Source organism: Erithacus rubecula (assembly GCF_903797595.1).
Source record: "Erithacus rubecula genome assembly, chromosome: 5".
Lineage (NCBI taxonomy): Eukaryota > Metazoa > Chordata > Aves > Passeriformes > Muscicapidae > Erithacus > Erithacus rubecula.
Genome location: NC_136687.1, coordinates 47825509 through 47838139, shown reverse-complemented (window position 1 = coordinate 47838139; position 12631 = coordinate 47825509). Strand labels below are relative to the sequence as shown.

Sequence of the window (12631 nt, the reverse complement as noted above, 5' to 3'; positions counted from 1 at the left end):
AGCTTTCATAATTTATTACTCTAGACAACTCCAGCTATTGCCTGTGACAGGAATCAAGCCAAGCAGAAAGCAAATGAAAGTGTTCTGCCACTTTGTCAACAGCTGAAGTCACAGGATTCATTTCTATGGCCACCAGCAATGTCCCCAACCCCCATTGCCACACTAAGTTCTTGACCTGTAAGGACAGGGGGCACAAAGGAGGACACACATAAAAAATGAACTGAAATGTATTATGTGTTGTTTTCCTCATGTTTTTTTAAATTATACATTTAAGTGTTCTTTCTTAATACAGGTTGATCAAGAATAAATCTGACACAGTTCACTGAATTTTATCTCCTTGATTATTCAGAAGAATTTTTTGTTTGGATGAATAAATTCATGAAATGAACTCTCACAAGCCATTCATTTTGACATCTAAATTCAACCTATTCTGATTTAAGCAATACTTTTGTGGTGTTTTCCACTTGTAAAGGTAAAACTTTTTGCAGAATTAAATCTGGAGTGAGAAAACGCATAAGAATGACTGCTAAAAATTCAACATGGCAACTTTCAGAAGTACCATCTGAAATCAGCAATGCCAGTACACCAAATGAGCAAGAAGGATTCTCCACAGCACCTTCCCTTGTGCTGAGCACCATGGCTGTTTTTGACTCACACAAAGTCTCTGAAACTGGAGCTCAGCTCTTTGCCATTTGCCCTTGGGTTGCCTGCTTAAAGATGACATAGATCTATGAAAATCTCACAGGAAGGAACAACACTGACTTAAGCCAAGCAATCCACAAGGTTCTACATAACTGCTAAGCTCAATATGCAATAAAGGAAGGCAAAGACAAAATGGCATAAGGCATAGAGTCCTCTTGAAAATTCAATTTGTGCTGAATCTTCTTTAGTGGACGAGAAGATCCTACTCACTTATCAAGAACATTTACCAGAAAGCAATCAGCACCCCAAGTGGTATCAATACATGAATTTCAACTAGATTCAGATGCCCTAAGCTAAGAAAAGAGAGAAGCAGGAGAATACACACTCAATGCAGAGATAACACCAAGAAATAATTTGTAATTCATCATTTCATGTTTTAATGTTCTAAAAGATGCACAGCATGACCCCTATGTCAAAACAAAATGTGACACACTTGACACACTACCAATACAAATCATGTATATTACTGCCAGAATACCCTGTGACACTTCCCAAGACTTTCTGGAATCAACTGCAGATTGAAAAGATGCTCCTGTTCAGCAAAACTGATCTTCCTAACTCATACATTTATTTGGAGATCATGGACTTTTCAAGCTGTAAAGAACACTTTAAAATAACAAATTGAAATATTTGTAACTATAGCAGCTCTCTTTCTCATTTAAAAAGGCAGTATCTTCACAGAGGGTACTATATACAACTGGAAATTATTCTAGAAATGTTTTCTCTAGACCAAATGCAGAAAATCAAATAGAGAAAGCCTCTGTCTCAGCTCTGGCAGTATTTCTTAGAATAATTCAAATGCTAACACAGAAGTATGTAAAGGCAGGAGGAAGCAGAAGAACCATCCACCCTAGAATAATGTCCTTCTGTAAGTATCAATTACAGCTTCTAATGTTCTCTGATTTATGCTCTAAGTGATGACAGGTATGTTTATAGTATCTCTTTAAGAAGGAACCTATTAGTTATCTCCTTTGCACTTGCCTGTGCTTCTCAGCAGGTTTTGGTGAAAGGTTAGACACACAAAAATAGGACAAAGATGAAGGCAAGAAACAGCTGGTGTTAGCTCCAAATGCACAACCAGACTGAACAACAGAGGCACACCTCTGCACAGGGATTCCCAAATCAGATGAACACAGTGGTACCTCCAACAGCAACCATCAGCTGACACAAAACGTTGCTCGTCTCTGACTTGCTATTAGCCCACCCCCTCACACTCCTCTGACTCCTTTTCTTGATTTCTGCACTGCAGCCACTCTACAGCTGTTACAGGTACAGTGTGATTAAGACCAAATCAATCCCCCTTTCAGTCTCACCCTCATATAAATCATGACTAATTATTTCACATTCAAACAAAATGGGGAACTCTGGTTCGTTTGCCTGTGACTGTAGATTTTTTATTTTCCAAGGGGAAAAGCAAACACAAGCTGGAATTTCCCTCTGCCTCCTTATAGTTCTTACTCATTTCAGTAGCTCCTCCATTCAAAATGGATGGAAGGAGGAACATGGGTGGCTGTGGTTACAGCAGTGATCCTAAGATTGAGTTAAATTAACCATGGTGAGAATCAAAAGGAGAAGTAACTGGGCAAAGCTAAGGGAACACAAAAGGCAAGAACAAAGGTTCTCTCTTCTTAATGAGGATGACAAAGTACAAACATCATGGTTATTTTCAAAAAAGAACTCAAGTGTTAAAGACCCAGTTCTAACTCAAGTGTGCCACTGACTACAAAACTGTAAAGCAACTAAAATCCCTGATTTCCAAGTTTCAGAAAAATATTTGAGAAGCTATAAAAAACAGCACTGCCATGATGTACTCAGTCTGCTTGGAATAGCCCTGGAAGAAATGCTAATGTGCTATACTGAGCTGTCAGTATTTACATGATGAACCACCCACATGCTAAATAAAAGATGGCAAGAACAAAGTCCTAAAGGCTTAGGTATTTGCAAGCAGTTGTTTCTGTATTTTTGCTGGTGGTTATTTTTTTAATCAATGCAATTTCTGTGCTGACTTGAAGCTCAAAATATATTTGATCTTCCATTTCACAGCATCAAATTAAGTTCCATATCTGAAGGGAATCTCAGATTCCACAATTTCAGTTTGGCTTATTTGACTACAGGTTTTGCACCAAATAAAGGGAACCATAGATCATTTTTAAGAACAAGTGAGGTAGTTGTAAAGAATACCATCAGTAGTATCTACTGTCTTGGCAATAATGATAGATTTCAGCAGCTGCTACTAGAAAACATCAGCTCTGCCAAAATGTCAGATGCTAATGGCTGAAGCAGCTCAATTAATCTACAAGACACAATTGCTTTGTTCTACCAGGGATGCAGGCAGGCATATTTCCATCTATATCTGGAACCAACAGAAGCACTTAGTGAAGCAACAGATTAAAAAAATCTGAATATATACAGCTTTACATCTTCACCTTCTTACAGAAGTACCAGATTTTAAGCCACAAGTGATTGGGTGCATTATGAGTTCTCAATAAAGCATGAAAAATAGCTGGAGTAGTGTCAGTTTTAATCAGCAACCCAAATAAAGGATCCAATCGAGTTCACTTTAGCTGTTCAACAGTATGTTTGGTAATATGGTAAATCATTTTTAACAAGTTTAAATGCAGGTTTTCTGTAGTTTAATAACATTCAACAGTGATAATGCAATGGAAAATAACTGTTGCAACAGCAAACTGTGTTTATGCTACATTGAGAAAAGAGGATATCTAACATTTTAAAAAATCATGGCAAACATTTCTGCAAAAAGTCTAATTAATTTGAGAAAGCATATCTGCCTTATATAGCGAAAGCATGCAAAAACAACTGGACTACCATTTGTTTTCAAGACGGAGACAAGAGTAGGTGGTGCTATAAATACTTTCCTTTTCCTCCACTTCCCAGTTCCAACCTGTTCTGCTGAAATCTCATCTATGCAAATGAGATTGAGAATGGATATTAAGAAAGAAACAGTCAAAGTTCACTTTAAACATTTACCTCACTCCAGGCAAAGTTCACTTTCCTATGATGAAGGAGAATTAGCAGCAAGCCACTAAATCATGAGTGAGAGTGAGACTAATTTGCAGAAACGTGTCCAGGTCTCAGGTGTTACTGGTAACACAGCAACTCAAACTGATATACCAGGCACATTTGCAACTCTCATGCATCTCCAAGATACAGAAGGAAATGTTGTACTGTAACCAGCATCCTGTTCTGAGGGTGGACCCCATCACACACTCAACTCTTAGTACCACAAACAAAATTAAAGATGCTTTTCAAAGATAACTATACTGAATGTCTTATGGCAAAGAAAGGAAAATATAATTCTTACCCTCAGACATCTAGACTTCAAACCAGCAATTAAGTTTTAAGACTTGTGTGTCTGAAGACACCAGCCATTCAGAAACACTTTACAATTTGATCACGTATGTGATTTTTTTTTTCATAGCACATATGTAAATATTTTAGTTATACATGTCCTGGGAATTCAATAGTTTCTTCAACAGTGATCACAGCACATAGGGTTTAACTCTAGGCATGAAATAAAGAAATTTAAACTATAATTACTTTCACTGAACTGTTAATTTGAAACAAACTTTGCTGTGCAAATATGGATAGATCTAACAATATCTGCAGGTCTCTAATAAGCAACCTTGTTTACTTTCCATGCAGAAATTTTACCTTAAACAGCTTCAGAGGTAAAAGTCAGAAAGAATTGGTTTAGTTTGACTCTCAGATTGGATCAGATCATTCATGTGCATGCTACAATTCAATGTGATTTTAAATACTACTCTATTTTACTATAATGTGGGCATATTTTTATTAACTCATCTTAAGATTGATCACTTTAGCTAGAAATTCTTGATGTTTACCAAGTTTTAGCTTGCACAGTGCTAGCAACCTACTAATATTATTTCACTATTATTATTTCTTATTAATATATAATATTATTTCACGCTACCAAATAAGAGAAACTAGGCAAACATGCGGAACATGAAGAAAATTTCAGGCCCAGGACACCCTAGCATTCCATGGAATAATACACTCAGAGAATATGTGGAAGCCTCAGAGATCATAAAGGCTCATGCTGGCAGGGAAGGGTTTTCCCTGTAGTTTTTATCAATGCACAAAAGTGTCCAAAGGTCACCCAAGTTGTCACAGTTGTTCCCACACAGGCTTGTCCATAAATGCCTGCAACCTTTCCCTTCTCACTAATTTAGAGTTTGAATTGCAAAAACTGTGTGTGTGCATGAAGACACAAACATTACAAGCAATTCAAGTATTTAAGTGGGATCTCCATAACACTGTGGCATCAACCAAGCCAGTGGAATTTTTTACCCAAAGACACTGCAAAAATACTGCAAGTGGGTGTATTTCCCTTTAGCATGCACAAGGTTAGTACTTCCAAATCTACAGGATACAAACACCTTACCTTAGATTATGTGATGCAAAGGGAATAGCATGGAAGGCTCTGAAAAGAACAGTGGCTTCCTTGCACCTACCACAGCCATAAACACAGAAGCTGCAAAAAACAGGACTAGCAGAGGAAAACAGTATGGCCAAGGAGTTCTGCAGAGACTGAGACACTTTCTACACTACAAGAATAAGATTTTTTTTTTTTTTTCTGTCTCCCAATGCTCTCCTCTCTTTGTCTACCAAGCTGCATGCACCTGGCAGTTCAGAAAGCTTTGCACACGGCTAGCACAGAGTCAGAACTTCCTCAACGAAGCATGTGAAGGTTGAGAACATAAGTATATGCCATTTTCACCTATTTTACATTCTTTCTAAATGAAGGAGTAACAGATGCTGGGCCCTATGCCTGCACATAGCCTGGCTACAGCCACCAAGCCAGAAACCACTGAAAGGACACTGCTGGGGGGGCAGTCACACAAACAGAGCTGAGAACATCTGCACACAGACAGCTGCCTCCATCATATTCAGACATTACATTTCAGTACACACAGTAAAAAGCACAGTTTTATAAAGACATGCATGAGTTAGGTTTTCGTGTTCTTAGTTTACTGGAAGACACTCCTGTTAGTATTGATGGGCAGAACTAGATAAAAGGACTGCACACTGAGCACAAAAAATGAGATATGCCAAATCTGACAAGGAAAAAAGTGCATGGCAATTACTTTTAAAATAGCTATCAACAAGGAAAAAAGACTTATCTAAAAGCACCAACATACATCTTACAAGCTTATTCACTTGTGCAGTCATATGTGCAAGAGATATCATACTATCTTCATTCAGTATCTGTAAATCTAACAATATCCTCAAGGAAAAAAATCTAAAAGGTACAAGCAAAGATATGCAATGATAGATATTAGATAAATATGTTACTTTACAGTTCTAGGTCTATCTTGTAGTTATGTATGTCATTTATAAGGAGCTATACATTAAAGTCATCCATGCACTGAAGTCAAATGGACACATGCTTGGCATGCAGTTAAGAATGGTCAGTATCCAAGCAGCATATTTTAGATTTGGAAGTGAGAGCCCATAAAACCATGCAGGCAGTCACCATGCAAAGAAAGGGCAGTGTATATCACTTGCCCAAAATTTCTCTGTATAGTAATGAACCCCTGTAATAAAGGCAACCCAGTCAATTATAAATCTGGCATTCCCAAATGTACTTTGGAGTGTGACTTTAGTAAATATTGCCATCAGAGTGGTTCAGAGAAATACTTCCTTAGCATTCTGGAAAAAAAACCCCAAACATTAAAAATGAGCCAATTTCTTCATGTGTCATTAAACTGTTGCAAACATAATACAGGACTGGAAATTCTAAGGCTGCCATAAAGCCATCTTTCCACTGAATACTTGTAGTCTAGTGGTAGATCAACCCCATTCAACACAAAAGCTTCAAATGAAGTTTGCATTTCTCTAAGTGAAGAGGTTACAGATGAAGTTAGTCAAGACAACACTGCCTCAACACTTCCCAGATGCAAGAAGAGTCCTGACAGCAGAGCACCTGGAGTCTCTTATTTCAGGCTCTGTTCATAGTGCTACCCAGTGAGCAGCAGCAGCCCAGGGTAACTGCAGGAGCAGCTCACTGTGTCTGTAAGCCAGACCTGCAGTGAACTCTGCATGCGTGGAGCAAACCATGAGAATTTGAGCTACGCTCACAAATGGCTCATCAGGAATACTTCAAAAGGTTTATAACCCTGCCAAATTCGAAAATAAAATGCACTAATTCAAATGGCAATCACATTGATGGTTCCAGCTAACCACAGACACAAAGTCAGTTTTATAAATAAATGCAAAATAATTGATTGTGCATTTTACATTAAGGCTCTTTGCATGACTCGCACCAATTATCATTTCCTCACTCAAATTCAGGCTTTGTGTGTACCCACTTCATTGCACATGACTTTACTTATAAACAGAACTCTACTTCTTCTGAGGACAATTTTATTACCCCTTAAACAAACAAAAGTGAAATTTCAAATTACTGGACAGTTGCACAAGGCTTTAATAAACAACTTTTCGTATTCTTTACCATTTATCAAGTATATCACTCTAATAATCCAGAATGCTATTACTTCTACAGTTACACTTCTCTATTTTTCTTCTTTTTGATGATCCCCATCTTATAAACCAACGATAGGAATATATTTCTAAAAGATGAATGCCTCTCCCACGAAGAATCCCATATTAGTGGTTTATGACTGTCATTCTTCAACAAGACTGCTTCTCTTGTATGAAACCTAAAATTTATTTTCTTATCCACTCTATCTGTGGTTTTGTTTGTTCTTCCTCATGTTTGAAAAAAGCTTTCCTCTACTGCACAGCTATTTCCTGACTGCCTGTATACCTGGTACTTCCACTACATCATCAGTCAATTGATATTCTCTTTATCCAGTCACCTGCTGTCATACTACTCATACAGAGAAAATTGTCAGGCCCACAACAACATGCCTCACAAGCTTTCTCAACCTCCCCCTCACAATTTAAGTTCTTCCTTCTTTTGATGATCACTTTCATAACTACAGCTTTCATGTTTGTTCATACAGAAGATTAGCACCTCTCAGCTACCCTGCTAACACACATCAGGAGCTCAGCTTTCCTATGCTGGCTTAAAAGAAAGCAGCCACCAACCACCCTGAAGAATGCTGCAGTATCACAATCACTGCATGAGAATAATTTCAAAAGCAGGAACAAAGAAAGGTGTAGGCTTAACTGAAAAAAGAATCAAAGACTTATATTACACCAGTGTTATACAGTGGGGTAAACTTCAGGAGATTAATCCCCAAAATACAATTCCAACACTTTCAAATGCATTTAAGAAAAAAAATTTAAGATAGAGAGAGAGAACATCAAATATAGGTTTATGGAGATCAGCTGGGACACAACACACCAGAGTTGTACTCCTATAGTCTACATCTCTCAATGGAATTTAAAAAAGTAAATATCACACTAAAGTAAAATTCCATAAAAAGGTAGAATTTTTTGTGTCTGCCACTCAGGTATGGACAAAGGTACTGCACCTCTACAACTTGTATTTATCCTGAAGTGTCAAAAAAAATATGTGCAGAACTTTATTCTCATTCAACTAAGGATCCTTTTATTGATACTGATTTCTTTACTCAGCCATTAACTGCAACATGATTGACATCTTTTCCATCAGAACTGTACAGCAGCATGACAAGGTAATTATTATATAAAAAATGAAACACATTACTTCTCCAGGTCAAGCTACAAACCTCCAGTTGGATGTAATTTTTAAAATTATGAGGTTTAATAAATTGTGCATTATTCTAGTCCAGAAACTATACTCACTTTCAGAGAAGGTTTCCTGAAAATGAAGGTTTTATTATTTCTATGTAGTTTTTGGTGACTGCTACCAGTATTGCTAATAAAAACTGGTAACCTTTAATCTGCAGCAAATGGCTATTTCATGTACTTTTATCAGGGGCCCTAAGAAACAAAATGACAAAAGGACCTAACTTTTTAAACCAAGTTTTATAGTTTGGCTTCATATTTTAAACTGGCTAGAATTAGGTATCTTTTCCCCCCAGCTAGTATCTGTGCCACAGATCAATTAGTTGTCAAAAATGCATTAATATCCAACAACAACAATAAAATATGGGAGGAGACACATCAGAGCAAGCAAATGCTTTTATACATTCAGAATACCAGCAGAGGCAGGAGACAATTAGAGAAGGAAATTCAAAAATAAGGCATTTCCTGAGGATTAATGAGTGGGTGGTAGTGTTTGATAGTCAAGGGCAGGATGGGCTCTGCAACTGGCACAATTCATTAATCCTCCAGGCAACACAAACTGCTGATTTTTTTTCTGCACTTCTTATTTCCCTTAGCATCCAATTAAAATTCCACACTATCACAGAACAGTTAGGGTTGGAAGAGACCTTAAATATCTAGTTCCAACCCCTCTATCATGGGCAGGGCAAGTCCCACTGAACCATGTTGCTCAAAGCCCCATCCAGCCTGGCCTTGAACACTTCCAGGGATGGAGCACCCACAGCTTCTCTGGGCAACCTGTGCCTCACCATCCTTGTATGAAAGAATTTCTTCCTAATATCTCATCTAAATCCACCATCTATCAGTTTGAGGACATTCCCCTTGCCTTGTCACTACATGTTTTGGTAAGAATTCCCTCTTTCCTGCAGGCCCCTTTCAGGTAACTGGAAGGTGCTGTATGATCTCACCGAGGCCTTTTCTTCTCCAGGCTACACAGCCCCAGATCTCTCAGCTGTCTCCTTATGCCAGGAGCCCCAGATCTAGATGCAGCAGTCCAGGAGGGGTGTCCTCACCAGTGCAGAGGGGCAGAAACCCTTCCCTTGCTCTGCTGCCCATGTTGCTTTTGGTACAGCCCTGGACACAGCTGGCTTTCTGGGCTGCAAGTGCAAATTGCTGAGGCACATTGAGCTTCTCGTCCATCAACATTCCCAAGTCCTTCTCAGCACCTCTGCTCTCAGTCCATTTTCTGCCCAGTCCTTATTTGTGCTTGGGATTGCCCCAAGCCATGTACAGGTCCTTACATTTGGCCTTGTTGAACTTTATGACATCCAAAGCCCAGTGCTGTCTGTATGTGTGAACAGCCCTAACATGACAAATAACATTTATAAAATTACAGAATTAATACTTGGTGAAAAAGGCCAGCTAACTTTTCAAGTTTCAGAAACTAGTTCTAATTTTCCCTTAAAGACTAAAAATATTCTCTGCCTTAGAAACAGAAAGGGCTCAGCAGAGCCCTTTCTTTTAAACTACAAGCTGCTTGATGGCCTCCATTATCCAGCAGTAGCAGTCAAAGAGCATATCAAGTCTTGGAGAGAACAACTGATTTTCAAGCTGCTTTTCAGTGCCTTAGGAAGCCACATACACTAATGCATTACTAAACATGTTCCATCACCATAAACTCCACACTAACCTGTGACAGGTGCATCTATGTCCAGCAAATTTTTTTCCTGGCGGAGAATTGAAGCTCCCTCTGTTATTATTCTCAAAGCGACACTCTCTTCCAGTCTCCCTTCTTTCATGAGGTGTGCCTTTAAGATATCCACACGAGGTTTTCCATCGTTATCAAACACTTCCTTAGCTGTGAGACGGTGGCTTGGAGGAAATGGGACAGCTAGATGGAAAAAACCAAAAAATATGTGGTCACTGTTAACAGAAAAGCGTCTATTACTGACACATTTCAAAACACATCTCTGATGCAAAACAATGTTACCAAAGATTTTCTACTGCCTCTTACAATTTGTGGTTTAAACTGTATGTAGATTCCCAAAGATACCATTAAAGGAGAAGCATTTGGCAAGATATGTTACTCACACATGGAAGAAGTAATTCATCATGCTTATAAAAAAACTGAGAGCAGTATTTAGGCCATAATTACAGGTCCATACATTCAAGCATATCCTCCAAAAGACATGGGAACGTCAGGGAAAGGAGAGAACAGAGCTTAAACTGCTCTGGTAGAACTGAGAACATTCATACCCCTTCCATTAACACATAAAATGCACAAACAAGTGCTACATTTAATATCTGTCCATAGACATACATAGATACACTCCAATTAAAAGTCTAAATCCAAGAGCTCTCTCTACTGACTTTAGGTAGAGAGAATGTAAAATGTTTTCCATGTGTAAGTAATAGTTTTCTATACAAGATAGATCTGAAACCCAGCAGTGCTGAATAGACCATTCCAGCACAGGCAGGGCAGAGAACATATCCGACCGAAGTTGGAAATAAATGGATAAATATGAAGGTTGTCCTGGCAACATGGCAGCAACCAGCAAGTTGCATACTGTCCTCACATAAGGTCAGAGGCATCAACTCGTATGTTCCTGCTCTCCTGGAGTCAGCTGCAGCAAGAAGGCTCAGAGGTGATGTGTCAGCTGCCAGGATGAGGCTGGAACATTATCCCAGCTTAACCTCCTTTCCCTCGCAGTTCAGCCAGAGTGGCACCAGCCACAGGGTATTTTTCTGATCCCTGCCACAGCTGCAGGAGGGTCAGGTTGTTCCAGAGCTCCAAGCAGGGACAGGAGGTGGCTGCAGGGCCGGTTTCAGCTGGTCACATCTGCAGTGCAACCCTGTCCCTGCCAAATGGCCTCTGGTCCCCTGTGGAATGTCTTACCGGCCTCTTTGCCCCATCACAAGATACAAAACCCAAACAGGCCAGATCAATATATCTATTAGCTTCAGTTTCCTCCTAATTTCACCATCAGCAGACTTCAAAAACTTGTAACTCCCACTCATCATACAAAATTCAAACCAAACACTCTTCTCTTACACTACCAGAAGTAACAGAACAGAACATAAAAATTTTCACTTTATGCAGTTATTTTCCACTGACATTTCTAACACAAACAGCTTCAAAAAACGCAATTTTTTTTACTTTTTGCTGCTCCAGCAGTCCATCTACTGAAATAATCTGGTAGAATGTGGGTACCTGAAATACACTGAAGCCTGACTGCTCTCAGACAAACATGGGGCAAAAAGGGGAAGAGGTGAAAATTAATGAAATAAACAATTTATTATGCAACACAGAAAAATAATAATCTTTTCTAAAAAATTGAAGGTGAATGATAGCTCAGCAGTTTTCCAAGCCTCCATCCTCTTTTTACAAATACAAAACCCTGGAAGGCTACCTAGTCCTAATGATCCTGCATTTCCAGCATGGAGAAAAGAGGAAAGGGAAAAGTTAGTACAGATCTGCAATCACTTTGGCTGGAAGAAGCACATACCATTAGCTTGCACTCCTTAGCAAGGGAAAGGCCACTATTCCCCCCCAAAGGCATGATAATGCACAAGTATTTTGAGGTAACTACCATATATGCCTGTATGCTGAAAGCAAATGTTTACACTTATACAGAGAAAAACACAGATGCAATGACTATAGGAAACAAAAGCTATGACATAAAACCTACTGATACAGAAAAAAAATTACATATGCTGCAGCACTATAAGAGTTCTGCAGGCAGAGCTCAAAGATATACCCATATCTAACTAAGGAAAAAGAGATACTGTTCCAGTAGATGATTCATAATTAATTAGCAAAAACATGAGTGACTGAATAGACCACAAACTGTATCTTCCATTATGAGAATATTAACTTTGAATGTACACATACACAGAGCTTCCACAGAATAATGTCATAAGAAATCCACGCAGAAGTCAGTCAAACATCATTTTTACTAATAACACCTGAAAATACCTGTATCAACCAAAATCTTCTTATAAATACAACAAACATGTAGCTTTCATTGCTTTATAGAGAGCAATGTTACCATCTGAATACACAGGTATCCATCTATTTCTCCATTCTTTTTTTTCTTTTTCTGCATTTTTAAACCTATTAGCATATATAAGTAAATGCCAACAAATGCAATAAACTTGACTCTTATCAGAAATAAAGCCTAGAATCTCATCAGACTGTGCACACAGAATACACAATGAGAACGAGCATGGAACT

The 12631-nt window shown here is 38.5% G+C and overlaps 1 protein-coding gene across 1 annotated transcript in view; it reads right to left on the bottom strand.

Annotated features, from left to right (window-relative positions):
- PPP3CA (protein phosphatase 3 catalytic subunit alpha) overlaps positions 1-12631 on the bottom strand; it is a 168793-nt gene that overhangs the window by 89828 nt on the left and 66334 nt on the right. Inside the window, exon 2 of the mRNA XM_079307087.1 lies at positions 10088-10288. Within this exon, the coding sequence (XP_079163213.1) occupies positions 10088-10288 (201 nt within the window). The remainder of the gene's footprint in view (positions 1-10087; positions 10289-12631) is intronic.